Consider the following 26,050-nt stretch of genomic DNA (forward strand, 5'->3'; position numbering starts at 1 on the left):
TCTACTTAAGAACAATTAAGACAGTATGCCCACAGGTGAGATTCCAGCATTAATAGTCTCAAAGTTCCTTTAGATTTCCTATTATGTGGCAAAACTGGAAGCAACAAGCTGTCTCAAGCACAGACAGCGTTAGTCCATTTCTTGAAAGCCTTGCTTTTTGCCTAATGTCATGACCCACATTGTATAATCCCAGAACTCAAGAGGTTAAGGTAGAAGGACTGCCTTGAATTTGAAACCAGTCAATAGTGTGAGACTATGTCTCAGTCAAAAACAAAAACAAAGAACAAACAAATGAAGTAATTAAAAACAAAACACAAAGCCCTGTTTTTTGTGTATATCTTGAGTACAAATCTAAAAACTTTCTTTCTATATAAATTCATCAATGGATTAAATACAACATATAACTGTGGCCAACAGGGCACAAAGGCTTAGGAAGGGGACAAAGTGAAATAACATTTACTGGTGTTTATGAATGATGACAAGGGAGCAGTTCCAGCTCATGAATAAGAGGTCAGGGAATAAATTATAAGAGGAAGAAGTAATAAATAATTCAAAATACATTTGAGAAGTACTACTACAAGCACAATAAAAATAGACAGGGGAAGCTTATTCTAGCAAGATCTAAGACTCAACACTTAAGAATGCATCTTGGGTTAGGGATATAGCACAGTTGGTAGAGTGTCTGCCTAGCATGCACACGGTCCTGGGTTTGATTCTCAACACAACAAAAGCAAGGTAAAAGCTCATGCCTAAAATCCCTGCGCTCAGGAGGTGGAGCCAAGAGGATCCAAAGTTCAAGGACATCCTTGGGTATACAGCAAGTTGATGGCCAATCTTGACTACATGAGAACCTATCTCATATATATATTATGTATATTATCTCATATATTCCATATTTATATCATATACATATATATTCACATTCACAAGTCTATTGATATCTTGTAGGAATACCAATAACTAATACATAAGTTTACATCAGAAAATATTAATGAACAATAGAGAATAAAAAGACTTAATTTTTAAAGCTCTGTTACTGTAGTCTGCAGTCTTGTTCTTAGCTGGACTCTGTTCCAATTATCATGTGACAAAATGAACACACACCTCACATTCATCCATCCAGCTGCAAAGTCAGATGCCCCACAGATACCCCATAGATGCCCCACCTCTGTCTTTGTCATCACTTAGCACAAATTGCACAGCTATCTGAACACAAAGCTAAGCATACTGTCAGTTGGTGACACTTGGGAGATCTGAAGTTCTGGTTCCGAATCTAAGAAGTAGATTAGAACGAATAAAATGATGGGAAGATATGGCATTGCCAACAAAATGATGGGAGAAGAAATTGAAACATTCTATCAACGATAATGTCCTTTCAAAGAACAAATGTTACAGCAAATAATCTCTTCTTCAAAGAGGATTACATTGATGTAGCACTACCCTGAGAAGAAAGCAGAGCTCCTGGGAAGCCTGCCTCATGGAGAGCTTTGGTTTCTAAGCACCACAGCTTGTCAGGAAAAGAATCAGCTTCTTAAATCAGACTGAGTCAGCAACAAGCGAGTGGAAGGCCCGGAACTAGCAAACAGTCTGCAGAAATCCCATTTCAAAGGATATTGTCCATGTTGAGAATATGTTCAGTAAGCTAGCAATCAGCCTAAAACCAGAGCTAGATAAACAAAGAAGAATTCAGTATAAGTAGTATTGTAGAATATTGCTTTAACTAGGCAAAGATGTGTTGCATTTACTTATGCTGCACAATATTACTTTAACTGTTCAAGGTCTGTTATATTTGTTTATGCTGCGTTTGTTTAACAATGTAAGGATGTGTGTTTAATTATGAAAAGATATGTTGCATCTATTTCATCTTGCCTGCCTAAGGCACCTGACTGGTCTAATAAAGAGCTGAAAGTCCGATGGCTAAGCTGGAGAAAGGACAGGCAGCGCTGCCAGGCAGAGAGAACAAACAGGAGGGGAAATGGAGGCTCCATGGGAGAAGGAAGAGAATGAGAGAAGAAGGGGGAGAGAAGGAAGGACATGCTTGGCATGAGAGGCCAGGCAGATACCAACCAGTCAGACACAGACAAGAAGTAAGAAAGGTAATAACCCCCAAAGCAAAGGGTAGATAAAGAGAAACAGGTTAATTTAAGTTAAAAGAGCTAAGGGTGAGTGTTCAAAACTAACAGTAAGTCTCTGTGTCATGACTTGGGAACTGGTTGGTGGCCCGAGAGAAACAGCCCGGTACAAAGCAGACACATCTGAGGGCCACCAACCACTATTCAAGTGGTCCAGTGGCCATATTCATGCTATCTTCCTGCTTTTAGGAAATGAGCAGATACAGGATAAGGAATGGGTCAATAAGGCTCCAAAACTGTACCTTCCAAGACTGGGTTTCCTTGGTTAGCCTGTGATGAAAATGAATCCACTCAAGGTCCTCCCTTGGTACTTTTCATTGTGGGGAACTAGAGGAAAAAGCCACTCTCCTATACAGTGAGAAGGTTAAATACCAACCTCCTAAAAGTTTGTCTGTGTCCCAATCTCCAGAACTTGAATGTCTGGAAAAGGGGTCTTTGAAGAAAGAATTAAGTTAAAAATCTTGATCATCTTATGTCATTCAGAAGGACCTTTATAATCCAAGACAAATATCCTGAGAAAAGAACTACAGAGGAAGATTTCAGCCAGCAAGAGATGGTGGCCATGTAAAGATAGTCAGGCATGTAAAGAACTGAAGTCGGGCAGCAACAAGACATGAAATGTCTAAGATACATTTATATGATTAATAGATAGATGATATAGATGGTACATAGATAGATAGATAGATAGATAAAAGATTGATAGATGACAGATATAGATTGATATATAGATGACAGGTAGATATAGATGGATAGATAGATGAAGGACAGACAGATAATAGATAGACAGACAGATAATTTCAACAGAATTATGCTACATGGGATGATAATGTTTCCCCCAAAGCCATAGACTATGACAAAAACCCTAGAGCTAAGTACTGTAAACCCTCCTTTGGGTTGTTGGTCAGGTGGTCCAAGAGATCCCCAGAACAATACAGGCTTTTGTAGCTGTCCTTAGCTGCCTCCCAGAATTTTAAGGTTAAGACCTTGAAGACATGATACACTTTGGACACAGGACTTGGAAGAACTGAGCTGCAAAAGATCTGGATGTCTCAACCCTAAGGGCATAGAACCAGAAAGTGCTATGCAAGCTGCCAAGGGAGAAAAGAACCCCCAGTTCTCATTAGCTGTGAAGTCTATGAGCCACAACAATGACTGGCCTGGCAAAATATCCTTAATGGTGCAATAGTGGCACTTGGATCTTGTGAGTAACCAACAACAGTCTAATTGTATTTAACGGGGGTGTTTATACCTGGTACTGCAAATCTAGCCAACTCCTCGTGCCTGGGGAAATCATATACTGTATAGGAGAACCTATAACTGTCATTTTCTGAAGCTACTACAATTTCTAACTGTGTTCTGAATACATGCCCTTCTACCCACAGAGAGGCGCAGCTCCCACTCCTTCCCAAAGAAGCTTCTTTTTGAGCAGGTGGTGACCACTGCAGAGTTCTGTAATGGATCCCAATGCAGAGAACAAGTAAACATGGGGCACACTACTCATGCTTCAGTGCAACCCCTACACCTGGGGCTCAGGGAAGTGGGCAGAAGAGGAGAAAGAAATATTTAATAGCCAGACAGCCAGGATGTCAGCAGCAAGACAGAATCTTCTGGACTGGAGAGAAGGGACATCTATGAAATTTCAGTGAGCTGGAGTTTTTCTGAACAAAACCTGAATGACAGCACCAGTCAACACGACAAAGTGGGTGAGAGAAATTTTACAAGGTCCCACTTCTAAGTGAAGAGCTACAAGCAATCAATGGCTGCTGAGAGAGAGAAAAATCAGTTTTCCCTAGGGTAAGCTCCCTAAGACATTATTGAGCTGGATAGTTTTAGGTCAATTTGACACTAGCTAAAGTCATCTGAGAGGAGGAAACCGCAATTAAGGAAATGCTTCCATAAGAGGGGGCTGGAGGCAAGTCTGTGGGGCATTTTCTTAATTAGAGATTGGTGAGGGCGGGGCCCAGCCCATGGTGGGTGGTGTCATCCCGGGGCTTGTGGCCCTATAGCTTATGCTATAAGAAAGGAGGCTGAGGAAACCGTGAAGAGAGAAGAGAGCTAGTAAGCAGCAACACTCCATGGCCTCTGCACCAGTTCCTGTAGTACTTAATGGATTCACTAAGGTGTGTGTGCGTGTGTGTGTGTGTGTGTGTGTGTGTGTGTGTGTGTGTGTGTGTAACAGTAATAAAAAAGAAGTGTGAATTTGAGAGGGAGTGGTGGACGTAGAAAGAGTCTGAGGAAGGAGGAAGGTAAAAATGATGTGCAAATATAATCATGGCACGCCTTTAATTCTAGCATTTGGGAGGCAGAGGCAGGCAGATCTCTGAGTTAGAGGCCAGCCTGGGCTACACAACTGTTACATAGAGAAACCCTGTCTTGAAAAAAAAAAAAAGTAATCATGTATGAAATCCTCAAAGTATAGAAAATCTAAATTGAAAAGTCAGTGACAGAGTCCTGCCTAGATCCCTGAGAAGAAGGGAGTTTGGCCTTGATGACACCTTTGATAACTTCTATCCATGAACTTCAAGTTTCTTCTCACCTTCTTTTTGAGTCTGAAAAGACATTTAGCACACATGTGCTCTACTATGAAGTTTCAAGTACCTGATACAGTGCTATTAGTTATAAGTCCCATGTTATTCAATAATACCTGTGTAACCAAAACTCTGTACATGTGACTAGGACCTGGTTCTTTGCCCTCTTGCCCTGCCTCAGCCCTGGCCACTAATACCTTACTCTCTGATTCTAATGACTGGGACTATTCTAGAGTCACCACGTTAGTGGGGTCACAAAGTGTTTGTGCTTCAGTATCTGCATTACACTTAGCACAGTGCCCTCTTTTGGTAGACAGGAAAATCAGTATCTAACCCATTCAAAGTCACAAATGAGTCAAGCAGCAGAATGAGAAAGCTAACAAGGACATAGGCAATGAGCACAAGAAGATGGGAGTGGAATAATTTAAGAATATAACAAAAGACCCTAGATCCTTAAAGGTCTAATGAGAGACATACCTAACTTTACATTTTACTTCACGGTAGTTACCAAAACTTTCCCATGATAGAAAACAATTTTAAGAACTCAAATGTTTGGAATTAACAAAGGTGAAAAGTATCCAGAAAGCACAAAACCATTATTTTAAAACCAATAATATGTAAGATAAAATGACAAGGAAAAACTAGTTTTTAGAAATAGAATTTCAGTATTAATTAATTCTTTACTAATCCTTGTATATGTGTTCATGTACACTTTTATATACATTCATGTTTAATTCATAAACACTCAAAGATAATGAACTACATTCCCTTTAATTGTTAAACCAAGCTAACAATATGAGCAATTTTGAGTATAAATTAAGTCTTGAATTAAATAAATATGCATACACTATCCTCATGGATATAATACATAATTCATTAAAACATAGGTTGAAAATACATTGAACTCTTTGGATATAATTTGTTCTTAATTATCCTAGTCAGTGAGGGAGCAGCATTAAATGTAGCTAACAAGCTATCGAATCATCTAGAATTCATTCATACAGAAGTTGCTCTCCTGGTCGTAGAGGGTTAGCTTTGCATTCTGATAGGTAAAGGAACAGTTGCATGTCTTAGACCAAAGTTTCCATTCATAGATAACTCAAAAGTTGATAGTCCAGGGATAAGCAATCAATTTAGGTTTTGGTAAGCAAGGGGGGTATTGTGTATTATTGTCAAATTATGTTTTTGCTACCAATCCCAATCAGTAGGCAATGAGGAAAGAAAACAATTGAAAGAAAGTAACTTACAATAATACATGTTGGAACTTCCCGAAGAGAATATTCTGCTTTATTGGGAAGTTCTTGATTGCCTGTTAGCTCATACACAGCAGGGTAGGACAGCAGGTTCACCAGCGCTAGGAAAGACTAGGGGAGGGGAAGAGACATTGAAATGGTTCATTTTATTTTTTTTTTTATTTTTTATTTTTCCAGAGCTGAGGACCGAACCCAGGGCCTTGCGCTTGCTAGGCAAGCGCTCTACCACTGAGCTATCCCCAACCCCGGCTCATTTTATTTTTAATATTGCACAGAAAGAGTCGTTCATGTAAATGTTGCAGGCCTTATGAATGTCTATGAGAGCTAATTTTTTAAATAAATCTATTGCCACTGTGAGACATCTACCTATAACAGGTTAAAAAATAATAAAAATAGCAATAGTCTAAGAGCTTAGAGTGCTAAAATAACAACTGTTAAGGAACACATGTAAGAGCTAGAAAATATTTCAAAATGATTTGCAATTCCCAAAGTTAGATTCTGATGAAAATATGAAAAAGCTCCCACTTTCTCATTCCTTATACTATTATAACTAAGAAAATACAAGAGGGTTACATCCTACGGCAAGATAATAAGGTCTGTATATTCTCAAGCTTAGTCCATAATATTGTTTTTTAACATACTCAATGAAAATCAGAATAACCTAGACATTATAGCTAATTTTCAAAAGCCATGGCCTTCCCATGAAAGACAATTCCTTTGTCCTGGTCTGATCACACCAAGCTCACCTCTCCGCAGCACCTGTGAGCCAGGTCCCCCTCTCCGTGACACTTCACAGCATCTGTGAGCCAGGCCCGCCTCTCTGTGACACTTGTCTGATCACACCAAGTTCACCTCTCCGCAGCACCTGTGAGCCAGGCCCGCCTCTCCGTGACTCTTTAGCTTCACCTACTTAACTCGGATCTATTTCTCACACAAATTCCGTTCTTAGCTCCTAGCTCAAAAGCATTCCATGGGCAGCCATCATTAGACAGCAGGAAGTCCAAATGTTTTAGATGACTTTCAGGACACTTCACTCTCTTCCCCTGTGTCTCAAAAGCCTCATTTCTGACGGGTTCTCCACTATGCAGTCACGTGGCCTCCTTCAACTGACTGCCACCTACACAGACGTCTCTTGTCCCATTAACGCGCCCCACCTGGCCTCAACTGCACTACACAGTGTGTGCCTTTCTCTCTAGTCAACTCCATCTCCCTCCTGAAGTTCCACACACTTACTAGTTGATATAGTATTTGCAGTTCCTTGTAAGCTTTGTGTTCTGCTTAACAGTTTGATATTTTAAATATCCAGCAGGTTGAAAAATTATGAATAAGATATTTCACTAAACAAAAAGTAAAAATTTGAGAAAATTTAAAAAAAAAAAAAAACACTTGATTTGATTTCTCATTAACAGACAAGGAAACTTGAGGTTGTGATAAAGACCTTGACCAATAACACATCTGTACAAGAACAAAACTACATTTTCTTTTTTTCTGGCTAAGGTTTCTTCTGCAAATGAAAACATGACTGTCAGATACTATTTAACAGAGAAAGCCATTGTCCAGTCCTTGTTTGTGAGTAGGAAAAGTAGAGTCACTTTCTATTTCCTTCTTTTATACTCAATGGAGTAATACTGAACAAATTACATACATATGTATGGTGAACATATCCAACACATGGTGCTTTGTAGCAATTCTATTTCTGGATAGAAATCGAGCATGCATAAGTTTAAGCTGTGTCCATTTTCCCCTACCAGATACAACCTCTTAAAACAAAGATGAACTTTCTTACCAACTCTAACAGCATAATCCAGGATTTAAACCTAATATATATTAACATAACAGTAAAATGACTGAATATTTAGTGTAAAGGTTTAGTTAAAATGTACAGAGCATGTTTGGATAAGAGGATACTATGCAGGAATACTATCACTATAGATGAGTGTAATAAAGAAGAGGGGGAAGACTGGCTACTATCAAGGAAAGCACACTAGAGAAATGTGTCTCTAAATTACCATGAAAGGAACTACGAGGAAACTGCAGGGTTCATGGCCACCAACACAACAATTGTGTAAAGAAATTCACCAACCAAGCAGGAGCTAAGTAGAAAGATGATTTTCAGATTTCAATAGAACTTTTAAAAATTCACTTTAATATCCAGAAAATATATCAAAGGTAAAATGCTTTAAACATTTCATGATATTAATCCAGTAATGTTTAGATATAATAATAAATAAATCTCTTCTCTATAGTAATGGATTATAAGTACAACTTATAAATTGAATCAATATCCACTTTGTTATGAAATAGATTGATTATGAGTCATATAGTAACATATTGAGGGTTTCTTACCATTTATACAGAATAGTTCCACTCATGTTTATAGAATCTCCCTTCTAAGAAATAAAATAATTCTGTTGCTATATAGTTGTAATAATTGCTAATATGCTACTCTAAGCAAATTAAGTAGAGCTTCAGATGAAAACAATCCAATGATTGTATTTGAAAACAAATAACCTGCATATAATTTTAAAGAGACTTGAGAAGATTTCAGTAGATTACCACAAGAACAAACAAACCCATTTCTCACTCATTAGACATTTTTAAAGGCACTTAGCATATTATAAAAAAGTGATGTATTAAGCATTCGTGGAACTGAAAATATTTTCAATGCAATCATCAGTTCCCACAAAAGTACATTAAATGTGTTTGTGGTATCAGATACAATCCTAAAATTGAAATAGCAGAAAACATCTATCGACTCATCAGTGTTTAGGAACAACAAGTTTTTATGTAATAATGCTAATGAAACGAGAAGGTCTAGTGGTTAATACATTTTAAAATTGGCATTTCAAGCTTAGAATTAAAGTAACAAACTTCTTATGCATGAAAACTTACAGGTTCATAATGACTACACACTCAAAATATTTTAATGCCAGCTGCCTATAGTAGTTGTGGCAGATGCCAATTAAAATGTGAATGAAGCAACAGTCTCTGCCCGGTAGGACAGGAAACACACTGTGAGGTCATTCCATTCAGAACTGTAAATGCCCGGTGATGCTGTGCTCTGGAGAAAGGTCAGAGGTGAGGAGGAGAATTATACTACAACGCAGAATGAGGGGATAAGCGGGTGTGGCTCAGAGAGAGCTGGCCAGAAAGGATGCAGAGATGTGCTGCTATGTTAATAAGATCCATCCTCAACTCTAGGAAGAAAGGGAACACTGATTTCAGAAAATCAGTACAAGTCATCCTTTATACTTTAGAAAGAAAGAATCTGGAACCTAATTTGGGTGGTAGACAGTATTAGGAAGTATGAAACTAGTTTTGATTTTGAACTTTCAGGAGACAGAGTTCGTCCTCTTTTACCAAGACTCTTAGGAACAAATCAGAAAGTGATTCAGGAAGGTGATCTCAACTGTGGACATGTTTACCCATGGTAGAGAACATGCTTAGTCTACACAACACCCTGGGTTCACTTCCCACCACCAAGAAAACATGGAGATAGTCAGTTGTTTTCGGAATGGATTTAAGGTCCACTCCGCAGGAGAAGACTCATGCCTGGTACTGTAAGCCTGGCCAAAAACCTGTGGTTGGGAAGTCACAGATCTTAATGAAGAACCTACCACGATTATTTTGCTAAGTGGATATACTATCAAACTGCATGTTAGTGCATGCCATGTATGTGCAGGTGCCCACAAAAATCAAAAGGAACTGGATCCCCCAAAGCTGAAGTTATAAGTTGTAAGCTACCCGACATAGGTGTTAGGAATCAATCTACAGTCATCTAAAAAAGCGGGCATTTCCATTCTCAATATTTACCCTTTAAAATTTTTTGTTGAAGATTTATTTATATTATGTATTTGCTGGCTTGCATGTATATGAGCCATATGTGTGCCTCATGTGCTCGGAGGTCAGAGAGGGCATCAGATTGCCCGGAATTGGAGTTATAGACAGTTATGAACCACCCATGTGGGTGCTAGGAACCAAATCCAGATCCTCTGGAAGAGCAGGAAGGGCTCTTAACCACTGAGCCAGCTTTTAACATTACAGGCTATATCTCTCTGCACTGCTTCTCAGTGGTTTCTTAAGGAAATGTTGGTCAATAGGACTTCCTGGAAGCGCCATGTAATCTGAGCTGCTCAACACTGGAGAACACCAATAAGCACCTGTGCTTCTGAACCCCGAAGACATGATTACTACAACTAGGATTATTATCAACATTTTGCTCTTTGAGAATTTTCTTACATGCATACAATGTATTGTAATCATACCACTCCTCCTCCTAACTCTTCCCAGGTCAGCACCACCACCCCACCACCACTCCTACCCCCAACTTTCCCTGCTCCTTCCACATTCATGTTCTTCCTATTTAACTTACTGAGTCCCTTTTGTCCACCCCATATATTCATGGGTGTGGTGACATCCACTGGAGCATGATCAACGTAGCTGAGACCACACTTATGCAAAGTGACGCTCCCTTTCCCCAGAGGCCAGCAACTGTCAACAGCTCCTCATGGGGTGGGGGCTCATGAGTCTCTCCCTCCTCCCAGCTTGAATCTTCACGGCTTAGTATTGTACAGGCAACCACAGCTACTATGAGTTCATGGGTGCACTGATCCCGTCACACCTGGATGATGCTTTCTCTCAGGTCCTTCCTGACCTCTGGGGCTCTTAGATCTTTCTGTCTCGTCTTCTGAAACAGTCCCTGAGCCTTGGGAGGAAGATTTTTTTATTTACTGTGTATTTAAATAGCAGCCTCAGGACTACTGTCTACCATAGGCACTGCTGGAGAGATACAAGAAACAGACTGGAATTCAACACAAGTTTTAATGGGTTTGCTGTGTGTCGAGACTGTAGTTATATTCTAACTGTAATTTAAAATAGATTCAAACGTGAAAGGAACCTTCATGGAGTAACTGAGATCTCAAATGAATGTCATTTGTTTTCATATATTTGTTAGCATGTTTTTACTTCTCGTAACAACTATCCGTTCAGTTCATAAGCCTGTTACTGACTGGATGATGTAGCTTCAGGGGCTTTAAATTCTGGAGTTCTTTACATATTCTAGACATTGACCTCTGTTAAGACACAAAGCTGGCACCGGCGGTGGTGGCACACACCTTTAATCCCAGCACTCAGGAGGCAGAGGCAGGGGGATCTCTGTGAATTCAAGGCCAGCCTGGGCTATAGAGTGAATTCTAGGACAGGCTCCAAAGCTACAGAGAAACCCTGTCTCAGGGGGAAAAAAAAAAGCACAAAGCTAGCAAAGATTTTCTTCCAGTCTGTGGGATTTCTCTTTAATCTTTGCTTATTTCCTTTATTGTTCAGCCTTTGGATTTCATGAGTTTCCATGTCAGCTGAGCGGGCAGGCTAGTAAGTCCCTGTTATCTACCTGTCTTCACCTCCCCAGTGCTGGACTTACACTCACATGCCACTATGCCTGGTTTGGGGAGCTTGGCTTGGGGCTTGGGGAGTTTTTGTTTTGGGTATTTTTGTTTAAGTGTTTGGGTTTTGTTGGTTATTGCTTTAATTTTTAAATTTTTTTCATTTATTTATTCATTTGGAGTTAGGGTTGGGGATGCCACAGCATACACAGCTTTCGAGAATCAGTTCTCTCCCTTACCATGTGGGTTCTGGGGGTCAAACTCAATCAGGCTTGCCAACAAATAATTAACCTACTGAGCCAATCCACTAGCCTGTTCTTTCTTTGTTTTTAATGTAGGTTCTGGGGCCCAAACTTGGGTCCTTGTGCTCACAAAGCAAGGGCTTCACCAACTGATGTATTTCCCCAGCCTCAGAGGAGAAGATTTGTTTTTAAGCTGATTCTCAGCATAGTCAGCAATAGTACACAGAAGGTGAATTTTTTGAACAGTTATATTGGCTGGATTCAAACTCAGGCAATGTGGTGAGTGGCACAGTCACTACAGTTTACAGGCGTAACTCACAGTTTGGGTGTAACTACATCTGTTCGTGATACCCATTTTGTGACTCTGTTTTCTCCAGGCTCCCAACTCCATCTTCAGCTGCAAAGTAACCCTAAGCTTGGAATTCTATTCTACTAGCTTTCTACATTGTAAGTTTCCATCCAGAGAACATTGATGGGTACTTTTCCAAAAGTTAAAACCTGCAGCCAGGCAGGGAGGCAGAAGCATTTGGTAGGCAGAGGCATGTGAATCTCAGAGCACTCAAGGCCAGCCTGGTCTACATAAAGCAGGTAAAGTCTACTACCTGTTCAATAGAGACTGTGAAGGAGGAGCATCCCACAAGTCATTGTCCCCCACTTACTGCCTACTTTTGGGCCCTCAACATTTTAACTACTTCATTTTTAAGTTATTTTCTAATGTTCATGTTTTGTATAAGAGTGAATTAGCCTAACATCCCAGAAAAAAAGGAACTGCTGAAATTGTAGGTAAAGGGGAGTTCTTTAAATAATTTTATGGCATCATTACACTAAAAACTGTTCAGGCTTCCACTGCAGGGAATCATTACTTCAACTAAAAGAAATTAGGAGACTATGTTACACATAGAAAAAGCCATTGAATTTTAACAGAATAGTGGGTAAGCACTTTTACAAAATTTTTGCTACACTGTAGCTAATAACATCTTCCCTCTGCCTGCTCTTCTGTTCACTCCATCCAAACAACTTCTTATCAGATGCAAGACCAAGGGCAAATGCTTCCTGAACTTCCATGGTGTTGGTTTGTGTTTGTTTCAGGGACACACTGTTTTTCATAACATGCCTGGTATTTTATTGCCCTTTATTAAGAAAGAAAAATACATAATAATAGCAAGATAGAAAAGTATCTTTCCAATATATTTTCCAACAACTATTGGTATGTTACAGTTCACTAAATTTACTTTCTAATGAAAAATATGTTTAGGTATTAAATGAGAGAAGATCCACTTAAGAAAGTTAGCCAGGAAGTGGTGGTGCACACCTTTATCCCAGCACTTGGGAGGCAGGGGCAGGCAGATCTCTGAGTTTAAGGCCAGCCTGGTCTACAGAGCTAGTTCCAGGACAGCCAGGGCTACACAGAGAAACCCTGTGTCAAAACACAAACAAGAAAGTTTGCTGCTTATAAGTGACATAGGTCAGGTTTCCATGGAGTCATCTCTATGCAATACACTTCACATCTATGCATTATTACATCACACATCTTCTTACCTTTTGACAGCTTCGGTCAATAGGATCCACTGGAGTAGCTCTAGGATGAGTTACCCTTACATCATCTCTTCCACATTCAAGATTGGACCATAACTCAGTTATAAGTGCACTAATGAAGCCTAGGAAGAAGTATTACATATGTCATATGTATAGCATAATTTATACTATAGTATAAAATAGTATAGTCTGGTTTATGGAAGTCAAGATCATTCTTATGAAAAGACTTACTTACTCTCACAGAGGGAAAACATTCTCATCTTTCAAAAATAATAGTGTAATCTCTACCCTTGATAGAAATGGTACTTGCGCCTGGAAGTGGTGGCGCACGCCTTTAATCCCATCACTCAGGAGGCAAGAGGCAGTCGGATCTCTGTGAGTTCGAGGCCAGCCTGGTCTACAGAGCGAGATCCAGGAAAGGCACAAAGCTACACAGAGAAACCCTGTCTCGAAAAACCAGAAAAAAAAAGAAATGGTACTTGCTATTGTTACTACATGTTTATGATATCCCGTCACCTTGCACTGTTAAATAAATTATGGAAAAGTATTTCCGTGGAGATTGTAAAGAATGTGTTCAGGAGTTGGAGGAAGAGAAAGGAGGCATCAGCAAATCGGGCAGGCATCCAAAGAATATGTTCACTTAATCTAATATTCATTTATAATTCCATGTTTCAAACACTTCTGAACTTTCCTCCCATGAAGCCTTTAAATTCTGAGTCAAACACTAAGTGAAAATGAATATTAAAGTTGATTATTAATTTTTTCAAATCGTTTACTGTGTATAAAGACCTAACATCTAATCATAAAGTCAGTATGCCTTAATTCCTGTATTTGTACACAGATAAATCCTCATCACCCACCAAGAAAAGTTCTCTTTCTGACAGATGGAGACTGTTACAGAGAGTCACAATGAACAAAAATGCAGGGTGGTGAGCCCCATCCCAACTGATGCATCTACAACACAACCCCACACCCAAGACTCAGGAAACACAGCAGAAGAGAGGGTGCTGAAATGGTAAGAACCTGAGGTCAATGGGTTTGCTATTAGATTGTGTCTCCCAGTTATGTCAGGAGTGACGCCCAGAAAATCTACCAACATCACTGCCTGGACATGAGCTGACAAGGACAGCAAGTTGACAAAGTGGACAGGAGGGAAGCCTAGGGGAGCCGCCACCCTACACTAAGACCTGCAGGCAACTAAGGAATGCTAAGAGCAGGAGAATAGTCTTCCCCAGAGCAGAGCACACCAATGTGTCATCCAACACCAAAGGGTCAGCCCTAAGAGCATATGAGTAACATTAGACAGACTGAGCAGACTGTACTGTAGATCTTAAGGATGGATAGGAATATACAGGTATTATGCAACAACAATGAAAAACAAGGCCATGAATTTTAAAGAGAGCAAGGGGTATCTGAGAAGGCTTGCAGGAAGGAAAGGGAAGGGGGGACATAATGTAATTTTATTAAAATATCAAAAACCAAAATAAATGTACAACAAACCAATATGCTTGTAACAAAACAAGAGAAGTGTTTTCTGGCACAACTAAAAAAATGCAGGCTCTAAAACTGAGGATACTGGGGTCTAATTTAAGAGTTTATTAATTAGTTTGCATTAACTGGGGGTGAAAGTCCCTCATCTTCAGAGACCAAGGAATTTGGCTATTTCAGAATGGAGTTTCCACAGTGTGCAAATGGGACAATGCATGTAATGTGATGCCAATGCAGCTCCTGTAATGTAAGTAATGTAAGCTCAGGGATTGGTAGTCATCCTATGACCTGTGTAGAATTTCATTTAACCATCTCAAGAAAAGTTGGAGAGGAAGAGGTTCAAATGCTTAACAAGTAAATCTGGGGTGAAATCTAGTCTTCAAATGGATCTATGAATATATTCCTTTCTACAGTGCTACATAGATTTATCCTAAGTAGAAGAAAAATGTGCTTCAGCTCAGGGCCAGTTTTGTCAAGGAACATATACACATAGAGCCCAACTTGGTTGAGCAAAAACTAAAATATAGCAAAATATTTTGGTTTAAGTAGCGAACCAACAGTGATCACCGATGCTGATATAATTTATCACCTCCAACTGGAAATTCTTCTGCTGTATCACTCATTATGTGGTGCTCAGTGCTCAGTCTACAATCATGGTGGCTTACTTTCCTACAAATCCAATTGACAGCAGAGAATATATACGGAGGGCAAACTTCAAAGACAGTGTGAAGCTGCAGAGTGAGGGACACTTTATAGAGGGCAGGGGAATGATGGAAACAAGACAGTGATACAGATATGTGGCAGCTATGCTGACTGGACATTTGGATGCACATGAAAATCTACTAAACCAAACACTGGGCCATTCTGTCGGGAAAAATTAATTACACCAAGACAGATGACATTCTTTAGGTTTATAAGGTGAAGAGGGATTCTTCAATTGAATAAGTTTTAGTACAAATCATTAGATACCACTGTTCTAAAAATAAAAAGGTAGGATAAGAGTCTCTTCATGTCACAGGAAAAATAATCACCAGTGTAATTTCATTGAAAGCAAAGACAATCCTGTGAACTTTCTTTTTCACGGACACAAACTGGAAAGGAGAATTTTAGAATCAAAAATATTCCAGAACTTTGTCATGCTAGTATTCATTTTATTAACAATGGTCATATTTTATTTATGAGGAAAAAAAAAAACTTGCCTGAATTTTGTAGCGCTACTGCCCCTGCTGCTGTGGATGCCACCTGTACAACCAAAACTTCATAGTCAAACTTCTTCTGCCTGTTTATCTAACATAAAGAATGCAGTGAGAAACAAAGACCATATCATGTTATCATATGCAATACAAACTTAGATGTACAGCTACTTACCGCTCTTTAACAACCAGAAGACTAGATATTTTGTGGTAATATATTGTTTGTATATACTATTTGTAATCTAGGAAATAAAGCTTGCCTGAAAATCAGAGGACAGAGCTGGCCACAGACTTCCTCTAGCTCAGGAAGTGGTGACACACACCTTTAATCCTAGCACTTGGGAGGCAGAGGCAGAGATTCATCTGGATCTCTGTGAGTTCAGGGCCACACTGGGTTACAAGAGATTAAGCCTGTCTAAAAGAGAAACAGCCAGGCAATGGTGGCACACACCATTAATACCAGCACTAGGAACACTAGGAATGTTGAGACAGGAAGTGATATGGCTGGGCAGAGAAAGTAATATAAGGCAGGAGGAGACAGGAACTCTGGCTCTTTCAGGCTGATGAGTGGTGAGGCAAGAGGTGGTGGCTGTGGCTTGCTCTGCTTCTCTGATCTTTCAGCTTTCACCCTGATATCTGGCTCCGGGTTTTTACTAAGACCAATTAGAATTCATGCAACAAAATTTCCTTCAGGTGATAACAGCAGAAAAACAAACACCACCACCCTCACAGTGAATTAGTACTAATGTGGTATTTTTAACCATTTCATTTCTCATCTGAATTTAATCCTAGCTCGCTGACTTTCACAAGTCATTTATTAATGTGCTGAAGAGATGAGTCCACAGTTAAGAGCACATATTGCTCTTGCAGAGGACCCAAGTTCAGTTCCTAGAATTCAGTTCAATTCCCAGCATCCATATCTAGAGGTTCACAACCACCTACCACTCTAGCTCCAGATGACCCAACACCTTGGCCTCTGTGGACAACTGAACTCATACACATAAATACATTTTGGTTAAAAATAAATATTTTTGAAGAGTCACTTATTACTTCTGACCTACATTTTCTCATAAATAAAGGGACTTATTTCTCATAAAAGGGGCTTAGATCAAGCAAAAATTGGACAGTTTCCAGCTCTAAATTCTATCATACTATTATTACTAAATTGTATCATCCTATTATTACTTTATAGGCTACTTCTTCATTTATAACCTTTTACTGCCAGATTCTTAAATGGATTTTTAAGAAATCAAAGCAAAACAAAAACTCAAAAAAATATGATACTTTCTCCTGAAAATAGCTATTTCTAGAGGATTCAATTTTTGTTCCTAAGGAAGAGCTGCCCAATCCTAAACATCAACCCATCTGTTTCTGCGTAAAAGTCCTTCAGAATTTGTCACTTTACAAAGAATAAACCTACTTGGGGTAAATACAGAAGTGAATCTATCCCAGTGTATTAATCAGCATAAGGAGGCGAGGTGGCATTATAATATACCCCCACCAGACTTTGCTGGCCTATAAGATGTCCAGCTTCCAAATGGAGTTAACCATTCAGAATTCCTACTTTAGAACATGTCATTAAAAGCACCTGGTTTAACTTCAAACTCTTCAAAAATAAAATGTACCCTCAGTTCTAACGAGGAAAAAAGGGTAGCTGAAAAGGAGCTAAATGACCTTGCTGAAAGTTAGATCTATTCATCAATTTTCTATTTTTCCATTGTTTATATCTTTAAAAGTTACTCTTCCTTTTCAATCTTGTTATTCATATTTCCCATTTTCCTTGAATTACAACCCATTGTTCTGCAGTGAGTAACATTGCAAAGTCCAGGAGGACACCTATTTCTCCTTTTCCTGCATCTTCCTGTCAAAGAATACCTTACTCATAAGTCCCTCCCACTAGCCCAGAAATTGGAGTATTAGTAGCCACATGGTTTGTCCAATTCCCACTTATTGTGAAGAGAAAAAAAATTATCATAAGTTGGACAATTTATTAAACAAGGTACATATGTCTTCATACACACAGTCAAAACCTAGAAAAGAAGTCTGAGTTTTAGAATGACCACTATAACTAGCCAGCTGACAGAGCCATAAAACACGTTTCATAACTAACCTGAGCTCCCACTCTCTCTTACACAAACTTAAGAAAACAGCCTAGCCTCTGGGATTTTTTGGAAAATATCTGAAGATGCAGATGATGAAAATATCTGGAATAGCAGGGCACATTAAAGTGTGATGAATATGCTAATGAAGAACTATCGCTGTTAATTCCCAATGTCAAAGGGACAGTCTCCTGTATGCATGCTACCAGTATGATGCAAAAACTATTAGGTTTTGAAATTTACAAACATAAAAATGGCATCTAATTCTAGATGCATCATGTAAAGATATGCCTGCCTGATCTGAAGCACCTGAATGAAAAAGAAAATGTGTCTGAGTTGTGCTTGCAAGTTTTCATAATGATAAACAGTATCAACAAAGCCTGAACAGTTAATTAGGATACAAGGACAGCTCCTAAACTCAGCTACGGAGGAACTAAGAATAAACTAGAACATTTGTAATATAAAAATATAAAAAGTGTGTGCGTGTTTGTGTGTTTGTGTGTGTGTGTGTGTGTGTGTGTGTGTGTGTGTGTGTGTGTGTAAGGGTATTACATATAATGAAGTCCTAAATATGGGGTTGGGAAATGTGCACAGGGTGAAATGGAACTGGCAATCTGGAATGACACTTTTTAATTAAAATAAATAAAACAGAATGGGAACCTCATACAGATGGATGAAATAAGTATACCATAAACTGATGAACAGGTGCAACTATATTTTCTGTACTCAGGGTCCGCCTTCAATAAAACAAGATAAAAAAATGTATCAATACATACACACTTAACCTCACAAACCCATGAGAAAAACAGAGACACATTTTATTCATGCAAAGAACATGAGGGCCCTACCCTAGAAACTATTTATTCTTCACAGGCAGAGACAAGAAAAGGGGTTATTTTGTTATAGTTTTAAACAAAGATAAGGGATTAGAATTTAAGAGAGTAAAAGGTTAGGACTTGCCATCAGGCAATAAAAACCATCAAACACAATAACTGCCAGGGATAAAAACAAAAACAAAACCACTGTGAAAGAAGGGATACCCAAGATTGGGGGCCTGGCGGTATCTGTAAAGTGCTTCCCACATAAGCATGAGTTCAGTGTGCCTGAACCCACATTTGGGGATGGAGGGAGGCAAAGGAGGCCGGGCTGAGCAGCACACACCAATAATTTCAACACTGAGGAAGAAGAGATAAGATGGCTGGCGATCCTTGGGGCCTGCTGGCCATCTAGCCCCAAACTGGTGAGTTCCTAGTCGAGAGACCCTACCTCAAAAAATAAGATGGAGCTCTTTGCTATCGCGCAAGATGGTGGGCGAAAACAGTAATGGGCCTGACACAAAGGAGGAGAAATCTGCAGCCAAGAAGGCTGAGGCCTTCCTCAAAGAGTCACCCCAAGGCTAAGAAGCCAAAAGGGAAACCCCTCAGCAGCCGAAAGCCCGACCTGGTTGGAGGAACTGGAAACACTCCCCAATCTGTCGTGAACCCAGAAGGGATAAGTACTCAGCTGCTAAATCAAAGGTTGAAAGGAAACAACTCTTTAAAGGGGTGAGAGGATCTTGCCACTATCCAATGCCAGTTGGTGGTGACAAGACAGAGGTTAAGCTCTGCAAGACACCTAAGGTGTCATCCTGCCAAAGTACCACGAGGGAAGGGGCAAACCCAGGGGAAGAAGGCCTTGCATCATCATGGGAGAAGCTGCACACACAAGGGCACCATACCCAGGCCTGACCGTCCACAAAGGGGCGGCCCCAGGGCAAGAGAACCTTCCTGCAAGCACTTGAGCTTTGCTGCCTGTGGCGGGACCTATTTCCCTCAATCTCCTCTGCACAAAACGCACCAGAAAGCAGCCACTGCTACTTCCACAAAAACTGCTATCAGTGATGTTAAGATCCCCAAAGATCTCGCTTGATGCCTGCTTCAAGAAGAATAAGCTGGGCAAGGGCCGGCACCAGGGAAGCAGCTCTTGGACAGAGAACATGGGATATACAAGATTACTAAGCAGGGCAAGGTTGGTCAGAAAACAGTCTGCAAAAGGTCAGGCTATTCCTCATCTCAGGGATGCCTGCAGTCCTTTGGGGCTCTAACAAATGGAATTTATCCTCACAAACTGGTGGTCTAAATTTTTGCCAAAAACCTAATTAAGGATAGATAAAGATATAGATAGATAGGTAGATATAGATAGGTAGATAGATAGATAGATAGATAGATAGATAGACAGACAGATAGATAGATAGATAGATAGAGAGAGAGAGAGAGAGAGATAAAGAAAGTGAAGAGCAATTTTAGAAGGCAGCTGACACCAGTCTCTACATCCACCCAAGAATACACACACACACATACACACACATGCACACACACACCCATACACACACACACGCGCACGCACGCACGCACGCACGCACACCCACAGCACACAGCATGCGTTGATCCTGGCCAAAAGGCCAAGGAGCTATATAGAAAAAATAACCCTCAGAAGCATACCCAAGATTGCAGAAATGTAACAATCTTTACTATGACAGAAAAAACAGAGCTGATTATGAGTCAATTACTTCAGGTTGCCTGGTTAAATGAATTACCTGGTAAGTTTTATTTAACAGTATAACATAATCTCTCTAAAGGGAAGTTTGTGTCTTTTAAAACACCCATGGCCTAAACCTTCATGGATACATACATTTAGCCCTAACAGGATTTTTTTTTCCCAGAAGTTCTTCCCAGCTTTGGTACATATGGATGTATTATATCATGCTTACAAAACATCTGGAAAATTAACTGAAAATTTCAATTCCATCTGGCTGCTTGCAATTTCAAAATACAGCCATAGACACAAATACCAACTACCTAAAGCTTCGATTTAAAAAAAAAAAAAAATCAAGTGGTACAATCCATCCCAGAATTTTACCTGAAGCTTAATAGCCCCATCTCACACAGACAGCAGAATAATGTTCTCAACAGCTTTCTTAAGAACGACAATTCCCTTCACTTAGAGCAGATGGTAATTCATACCTGGAGTTTTTTTGCATATTGGTTGAACATAAACATCACACATTCATTGATGGCACCTGTTCTCTGAAGAAGTAGCAATCCTTTGGGAGTGGCAGCAAAATTGAGTAAATCATCTAGCAAATTGTCTTCCCAAGCCACACTGGAACAGGGAAAGGAACATTTAATATCTTCAAAACTGAAAATACTATGGATTGACATAGGCAAGCATTGAACTGATAAGATATACACTGGCTACAGGTTGTTCAGTAGATATTATGAAACAATATGGAATCGGTGAGTGTTTTTCTCACCTCCGCTCTGACGGCTCCTCATCACTAAGTGAGTCAAGTATTCATTTCGGGTGCAGCACTCTGACTAAGCCTCGATTTTCTTTTATTCATGCCATAATTTCCCATGATAATTCCACTGCACTTGGATTCCCCGAACCTCAACTCTCCATTATTTTTGTGCCTTCTTTTTATTAAAATATTTTTCTCATGTTCTAGACCATAATATACATGTCTTCTCTTTTATTTTTATAAATTTTTATTTTATTTGGAAGTGAATAATAACATTTTTTTCTCAAAACACAATTTTAAGGCTGATAACTTTCTCCAGAGGTTAAAAAAAAAAATAAAGCAGAACTGCTGTGGAATATTACTTTAACTATGTAAAGATGTGCTGTACTTGTTTATGTTCAGAATTTTGCTTTAACTACGTAAAGACGTGTTACATTTGTTTACATTGCAGAATATTGCTTTAAATATGTAAAGATGTGTTACATTTGTTTATGCTGCATTTGTTTAATTATGGAAAGATGTATTGCTGTGGGATGTTTTTTCTGTACGCTGTGAATGTGTTGCTCTCACTGGTTGACAAAGCTGTTTGGATAATGGCAAGGCAGAATCAGGTTAGGCAGTACATTCCAACTGAAGATGGAGATGAAGAAGGGTGGAGTCAGGGGAGACACTGCAAGACGGCCAAGGAGTAAGATGTGATAGAAACAGTAAGCTACGGGCCATGTGGTGATACACAGATTAATAGAAATGGGTGAATTTAAAGGTAAGAGCTAGCTAGTGAGTGTACTGGATGGGGCTTTGCTCCACCCATGATCGTGGGCTAATCTGGCCTGATAGAGGTGATGCTTCTTATCTGCCTATGTGACCACTTAAAGGGGAGGAGAAAAGGGGTCGCCTATGGTGGGTATTGTGTTCCCTGGAATATTGTGTGTTCCCCGAAATAAACATATCTGGGGTCAGAGAACAGACAGCCACTAGAACAAAGCCAAAAATGGTGGCTAGAAAATGGGAAGAGCAAGCCATAACGGAAGTTGGGCAATGGTGGTGCACGCCTTTAATCCCAGCACTTGGGAGGCAGAGATAGCTGGATCTCTGAGTTCAAGGCCACTTTAGAAACAGTTAAGCATGGTGACCCACGCCTATAATCCCAGAAACCCAACCTTTAATCCCAGGGAGTGGGGGCAGAAAGAGAAAGGTATATAAGGCCTGAGGACCAGGAACTAAGTGAGTAAAAGCATGTAGTTAGTTAAGCATTTGGTTGGTTAAGTGTTCAGGCTTTGGAGCAACACAGGCTTCCTCACAAACATTGCAGGGATTGGGTTCTGCCAGTGTTCCAAATATTAGTGCAAAAATTTGTTAAATTGGCAAGATTCAGAAGGTCACTCTGGCGTTATGCAACCCTATGTCCTTGAGCTTCCAGTGTCCCTCTGGGGGAGAGATCTTATGAAATCCATGGGCTTTCAGTTGAGTAATGAATACTCCAAAGAATCTAAAAATATTATGAAAAACATGGGGTGTCATCCTGATTTTGGCCTGGGAAAATTTTTACAAGGCAAAAAGGAGCCAATACAAACAGTACCTAGGAAACCCAAACAAGAGTTGGGTTTTTCCTAGGGGCCGCTGAGGAGGGCATTCCCATATCCTGGGTAACGGAGGAGCCAGTTTGGGTTCCTCAGTGGCCACTCTCCTCTGAGAAATTACATGCTGCATATCAATTAGTGAAAGAGCAATTGGAGGAAGGGCACATTAAACCCTCCCTTTCTCCCTGGAATACACCCATATTTGTCATCAAAAAGAAATCAGGAAAATAAAGATTGTTACATGATCTTAGAGCTATAAATGAACAAATGAGAATTATGGGACCCGTACAGTGTGGCCTTCCATTGCTGTCAGCCTTGCCTGAAAATTGGCCTATTATTGTGGTAGATATTAAGGACTGCTTCTTTTCCATTCCACTGAATAGCAAAGACAGTGAGAGATTCGCTTTTACTTTACCGTCCACTAATCATGAGGAACCTGATAAAAGATATCAGTGGGTTGTATTGCCACAAGGCATGGCCAACAGTCCTACAATATGTCAATTATTTGTAGCTACTGCTTTAGAACCCTTGAGAGCACGTTTTCCTGGCTTGAGATGCCTCCATTATATGGATGATATACTGTTAGCAGCTAAAGAGGAGAGCATTCTTCAAAAAGCATATAGCTCACTTGTAGAACTGCTAAAGCAAAAGGGACTCTGTGTTGCCCCTAAGAAGGTGCAACAGAGCAAAGTTGTCAATTATCTTGGCTCTAAAATAACTAATCATCATATCATGCCACAAAAGGTAGAGTTAAGGAAGGATCATCTTTGCACACTGAATGATTTTCAAAAATTATTAGGAAATATAAATTAGATAAGAAGAAGTTTAGGAATGGCCAATTATGAGTTAAAACCATTATATGATATTTTAATTGGAGATGCAGCCTTGGATTCACCGAGGCAATTAACCAATGCTGCCCGTGAAGCCTTACTAAAATTAGAGGATAGGCTACAAAGAGCTTTTCTTCAAAGAGTACAAAATAATGTTGATATTACCCTGTGCATTCTGCCTACCCAGTTACAACCTACGGGAATTTTATGGCAAAAAGGACCCTTGTTATGGATTTATACTAAAATCTCACCTGCAAAATCCATTGAGTATTATCCTACTGCTGTAGCATTACTTGCGCAACAGAGTATTGAGCAATGTTTACAATATTTTGGGACATCACCACAAACGCTAGTTGTTCCTTAAGATTCTACTCAAGTCAAGGTATTATGTACTGCCATAGATGATTGGGCAATACTGCGTTGTACCTATCCAGGACACATAGATTGCCATTATCCTAAACATCCACTATTAACTTTCTTTAAAGAACATCCTGTAGTTTTCCCTAAAGTAACTGCTTCGCAGCCCATTCCAGGAGCAAGTGTTATATTTACAGATGGGTCTAAGACAGGCTGTGGTGCTTATATGGTGGATTCTAATGAACCTGTAAAGCATCAATTCTTGCCAGGTGCACCTCAACAGGTGGAGCTTTCAATAGTTCTTGAAGTTTTCAAGGCTTGTCCATTTGCATTTAATTTAGTGTCAGATTCTAGTTATGTTGTTAATGCTTTGAAAAGCCTTGAATGTGCAGGGCCCATCAAATCTTCTAGCCCGGTTAGCTCATTGTTTGGCCAATTACAGAAACTGATCTGGCAAAGTAAAAATCCCTTTTTTGTGCAACACATCCGTGCACATACCAGTCTGCCAGGTCCATTGGCTACAGGCAATGATATAGTGGACCAGTATACTAGACAGGAATGGATGTTTGTGGCTTCTGCCATACAACGAGCACATGCTTTCCACAAAGAATTTCATGTTAATGCAAGGACATTACAACAAAAGTTTTCTATCTCACGTGCGGATGCACGAAAGGTGGTACTAGATTGTTCCCAATGTGTCATTTTTCATCATCCTTCTAGATTAGTAGTTAACCCTTGTGGTTTGCTCCCCCTAAAAATATGGCAAATGGATGTTACACACATCTCTGAATTTGGACGTGTCAAATACGTACATGTATCTGTTGATACCTGTTCTGGAATCATTCATGCCACCCCAATGGCAGGAGAAAAAGCCTCTCATGTCATTGCTCATTGCTTAGAAGCTTGGGCAGCATGGGGTAAGCCTCAACAGTTAAAGACAGACAATGGTCCTGCATATACCGGACAGAAGTTCGCTTCCTTCTGTCAACAGATGAATGTGCAACTTGTACATGGCCTACCATATAATCCACAAGGTCAAGGCATTGTGGAGCGTGCACATCGCTCCTTGAAGGAGTTGCTTCAAAAACAAAAAGGGGGAATAGGCTATGGCCGTACCCCTAAGGACAGACTCTCTCTTGCATTATTTACTCTGAATTTTTTGAATTTGGATGCTTCCAATTGTTCTGCTACAGATTTATCTAAAAAGTTGTCTAGTTATCTTTTAGGCAATTGGACCAGAGAGTTTGATAACCTGATGGACCAGCTAAGAGTGGCTATTGTCACGGTGAATTCGACCCGAGTGGATACCGGACTGGTGGAGGGATTGTCTTCCCGGATTGCTACAGCCATGGATCACATGAAGGAGTGGGCGGGAATAGGAGCCCTAGTAGGCTTACTGGTGCTCACCTCCCTAGTATGCTTGTGGTGCATTTGTCGCATTAGGATCTCACAGCGTCGCCATGCAGCCATGATTGTCCAAGCCTTTATGGCCATTGATGCAGGACAGTCCCCCCAAGCCTGGTTGGCTACTTTAAAAGATATTTAGGCACAGGATGTGAGGCCTGCGCACTGCACTTGAGGTTATGATACGCTGACCTCAAGAAGAGCAAGTCTGATTGCATGTGGGTTGGTACCCTAACTCCCACCTCTGTGAAAAGGGTATCGGACGGGTCTAGTGTTCTCTGGGTGGACGACGCCTGGACAAACATTAGTACATGTTCCATTTTAGCAGAGATCAGACCTCTACTCTTGCCTGTTGCTTTGTAAAACAAAAAGGGGGAAACTGTGGAGAGCTGCGTGTAGCCGCACCCTAAAGATGGCGCTGGCTTCTACCCTCTGCCTTCCCGATGGCAAACACTCTTTATGGTAAACAGCTCCTTATTTGGCTATGGCTGGATTCGTGTGCTGCTGGCATATGCGTGAACCTGTGGACAGTGCCCACGTGGCTGCTTGGGGTTGGCAGCCCAGCCCTACTTAGGTGCTGGGAGAGGCTTGCCCCGGAGAGAGAGACACAATGTAACTAATCAAAGGTCTGATTAAACTGTATTAAGAAGAATCCCGGTGTTGCGTCATCCTTGCTGGTCAAGGTGGGCGCGACAACATCAGTGTAAAGAAATAAATTAGATATTAAAAGAATTCTTAATATCTACAGCA

At 40.1% G+C, this 26,050-nt stretch overlaps 1 protein-coding gene across 2 annotated transcripts in view; it reads right to left on the reverse strand.

The window, feature by feature from the left end:
* The window catches only part of Tbc1d32 (TBC1 domain family member 32), a 215,240-nt gene that overhangs the window by 104,881 nt on the left and 84,309 nt on the right, over positions 1-26,050 (reverse strand). For both annotated transcript variants that reach the window (XM_036168805.1, XM_036168806.1), the window contains exons 18-21: positions 20,852-20,990; positions 15,757-15,844; positions 13,073-13,191; positions 5,908-6,024 (exon numbers count right to left, since the gene is read on the reverse strand). In XM_036168805.1, coding sequence (XP_036024698.1) covers positions 5,908-6,024; positions 13,073-13,191; positions 15,757-15,844; positions 20,852-20,990 — 463 coding nt within the window. The remainder of the gene's footprint in view (positions 1-5,907; positions 6,025-13,072; positions 13,192-15,756; positions 15,845-20,851; positions 20,991-26,050) is intronic.

Source organism: Onychomys torridus, chromosome 19, assembly GCF_903995425.1.
Source record: "Onychomys torridus chromosome 19, mOncTor1.1, whole genome shotgun sequence".
In the NCBI taxonomy this organism is placed as follows: Eukaryota; Metazoa; Chordata; class Mammalia; order Rodentia; family Cricetidae; genus Onychomys; species Onychomys torridus.